Source organism: Austrofundulus limnaeus, unplaced genomic scaffold, assembly GCF_001266775.1.
Source record: "Austrofundulus limnaeus strain Quisiro unplaced genomic scaffold, Austrofundulus_limnaeus-1.0 Scaffold1146, whole genome shotgun sequence".
Taxonomy (NCBI): domain Eukaryota; kingdom Metazoa; phylum Chordata; class Actinopteri; order Cyprinodontiformes; family Rivulidae; genus Austrofundulus; species Austrofundulus limnaeus.
In genome coordinates, this window is record NW_013953548.1 from 89,167 (window position 1) to 92,073 (window position 2,907).

A 2,907-nucleotide genomic window follows, 5' to 3' on the forward strand; every position below is an offset into this window, starting at 1 on the left:
GCTGGTGTCTTTTCTTTCCATGCCTTTTTAAATCTCCCTTTCATCATGTGTTCAATACTTTTTCCCTGTGCCATTCCACATTATTACAAATAACTTCATTTCTGGACATTTATGGTTTGATTTCTTTGTATGTATGGATCACTTGGTTGTTACCGACATCGGTTGAAAATTTCATGTCATTAGTACCTCTAGTAATATATTTACTGAGAAAAATGGTGACRTGTTCAATACTTATTTTACCCGCTGTTATTTGTTTTTAGCTCTAGTATCAGTATTTGTATGCATTTTATTTAACATCATTGCAACAAAAGTTCCAATGAAATGCTAAGCTGTCTAACTCACATTTTTTGGTCCATGATAAAATTCCAAACTTCGTCACTATAAAAAAATCTGCCATAAAATAATTATAAAAAAACTTCCCATCTTTGTTTTTCTGTTTAATTTGCTGACATTGCAATGAATTCTGGGATACCGTTGGCTGCGTTGGATGCTCAGATGCAGCCGACATCTTCGTAATTTTGTCGGTCACATGTGTAGGTGCCTATGAATTGGGACAGCTTACAATGACGCAAGTGGCCAACAAATGCAGCCAACATCAACTGCAACCCATGAATTGAGACATAGCCACCATTGTTTTAGCTGTATTTACCCAGAATGCCCTGTGCTGTTGTCACTGTTGCCACTTCCTACCTTTTGGAGTGGTCTCCAGTCCGCTTGACATTCGAACCCCACCAGAGTTCACTTTAACCAAACTGAGACTTAAGTTTGTATGTGGACCAGAGTTTGCTTTTTTTTGGTTTGTATCAGAGTTTGATCACACATTCACATATCCCCAAACAAACCAAACTTTCTAGACAAATGAACTAGAGTTCGAATAACGCAAACTAGACAAGGCTGGATGTATGCACCCTAAAACTGACGTGCCTCTTGTTCAATAAAAATAGAAACAGGAGCACTTGGAGAAAACGAACATAGCATGAGGAGATTAACATGCAAACTCCACACAGACTGTTGCAGTATGACACACTAACTACCTTTAAAAAGCTTTTTACGTAGTTGGGATGGTTACTTATGATGGTTACCTGTGCATTGCTTTTTCACCTCATTAGTCAGAATGGGCTGGACAGCTACAAGGTATTTGGGCTCAGCATCTAAAAACAGATGTAAGACACAGAGTGTATGCTCTCTCAGTCTTTGCTCATTTAAATGCATTTTTTTTTCTTTTATCGTTGTTTGTCTTACCAAACTCTGTCTCATATGGCTGTCCATTCTCAGGCAGCTGAATGAACTGTTTGGAGAACATGCTGCTTCCGTAGCCCAGGATGTAGCCCTCCAGCTTAGTGTCGGTGTTCGGGTGCAGAAACTTCATCACTATGGTGTCTCCTTTGGTGCTGATACGGACCTTCATGTTCTGACGCCTCACTGGGAAACAAGAAAACCAAAAATGTCCTTTAAAATATACAGTTCACATGTAATTATGAGATGATTGCAGCTTTAAAGACAGAAGAGGGCAAAACAAAATCATTAGCTAAAAGGTAAGTCCTTGCCTTTATCATGACAGAAATAGTTTTAGAGCCTCTGCTAGTATAAAAAAGATCAAAATGACAACACTTTTGAGCCAAAACTGACTTCTGATGCTGATCGACAGCGCAAAGAAGACAAATAATAGACAAGGACAGGAAGTAGAGGGTTGGCTGAAGTAAACTGACACAAAGTCAGAAATCTTCTGGCTTTGACAGAAAACTTTAAATCAGAAAACTTTTGTCTGAAGTCATGGCGAAGAGTCACTCAGAATACAAATTCATTGGTACAGAAAAAAAACAATATTAAAATCTTTAATTGCAGCACAATATGTGAACCTTCTTGAGTAGTTTATTATAGGAATAACAGGAAATAGTAAGTTTTTTATGTTTAAGCTAGTGTTTTGTGGKTTTTTTTCTTTATTTCTATAGTATTTATGAAATGTGGTAGTTTTTTTCATTTCTATATAAATAAGAATAAAGAATTCATTTACAAAGAAAGTACAAATGTGAACCGATGAAACAAAGTACTGAGGTGTACTGTGAAACACTACTGTGGACTGTGTAAGCACTAACAGGCATACATGTCATATGAAGTTTAGGTATTTTTATTCACATATTGCAGAATAGTTTCAAATCTAAATCTCAGTCAAATAAAGGGTGAAATGTGCTAAAACAAGCTTAGTCCATAATGACAATACCCTAGAATCATTAAAACTCGGAATAGCCACTCCCAAGTGCCAATTGTGATCAATTATTTAAGCTTTGATGGAACAGAATATTATTGTTGAGTGCAGAACACGCGTCAGTCCCAGAATGACCTGTCTAATGAAGCTCGGCTAATAAACAGGAAAGTGTTGATTTAGTTGTAAAATAAGGACAAAGTAAATATGGTTTGAATTTACACTTTTGTTTAAAAAAAAACAAGTTTTAACATTTTTCTGACAGGAGTTTTGAAAGGGGCATCACCAGTTAAAAAGTAGCTGGTTCCCTGCATTAATCAATTATTCATGTTGAAACTATAAACAGGATCCCACAGAATATCACACCTTTGAGGCACGCGTTGTGTTTATTTTGTCCATTTTTGCCTTCAACATGTAGCCTCAGACCTCAGCCAGAAACAAGGCATGAAACCAGTCAGGTCATTTAAGAGACAAGGTGATAAAAGTAAAATAAATAAATAAAAAAATGAGACAAATGAGGCTGGAGATGTTATGACTGTAAGTTGGCAGATGCAAATGGAACACAATCACCGCACGAGAAGACTTGGATAACAAATGATAAGAATTAGATTTGAAGTTGTAAAGCTCAACATGTTTTCATAATTGTATTTTACTCACTTCTTTGTCTTTTTTATTTTGTAATGAAAATTTCGACTGTGATGGCC

At 36.3% G+C, this 2,907-nt stretch overlaps 1 protein-coding gene across 9 annotated transcripts in view; it reads right to left on the reverse strand.

Moving 5' to 3' along the window:
- LOC106534332 (target of Nesh-SH3) overlaps window positions 1-2,907 on the reverse strand; it is a 31,566-nt gene that overhangs the window by 23,085 nt on the left and 5,574 nt on the right. For all 9 annotated transcript variants that reach the window (XR_001312338.1, XM_014030935.1, XM_014030941.1 and 6 more), the window contains exons 2-3: window positions 1,243-1,422; window positions 1,083-1,151 (exon numbers count right to left, since the gene is read on the reverse strand). Coding sequence is in view for 8 of the 9 variants with exons in the window: in XM_014030935.1 (XP_013886389.1) it covers window positions 1,083-1,151; window positions 1,243-1,422 (249 nt within the window). In the remaining variant the exon portion in view is untranslated. The remainder of the gene's footprint in view (window positions 1-1,082; window positions 1,152-1,242; window positions 1,423-2,907) is intronic.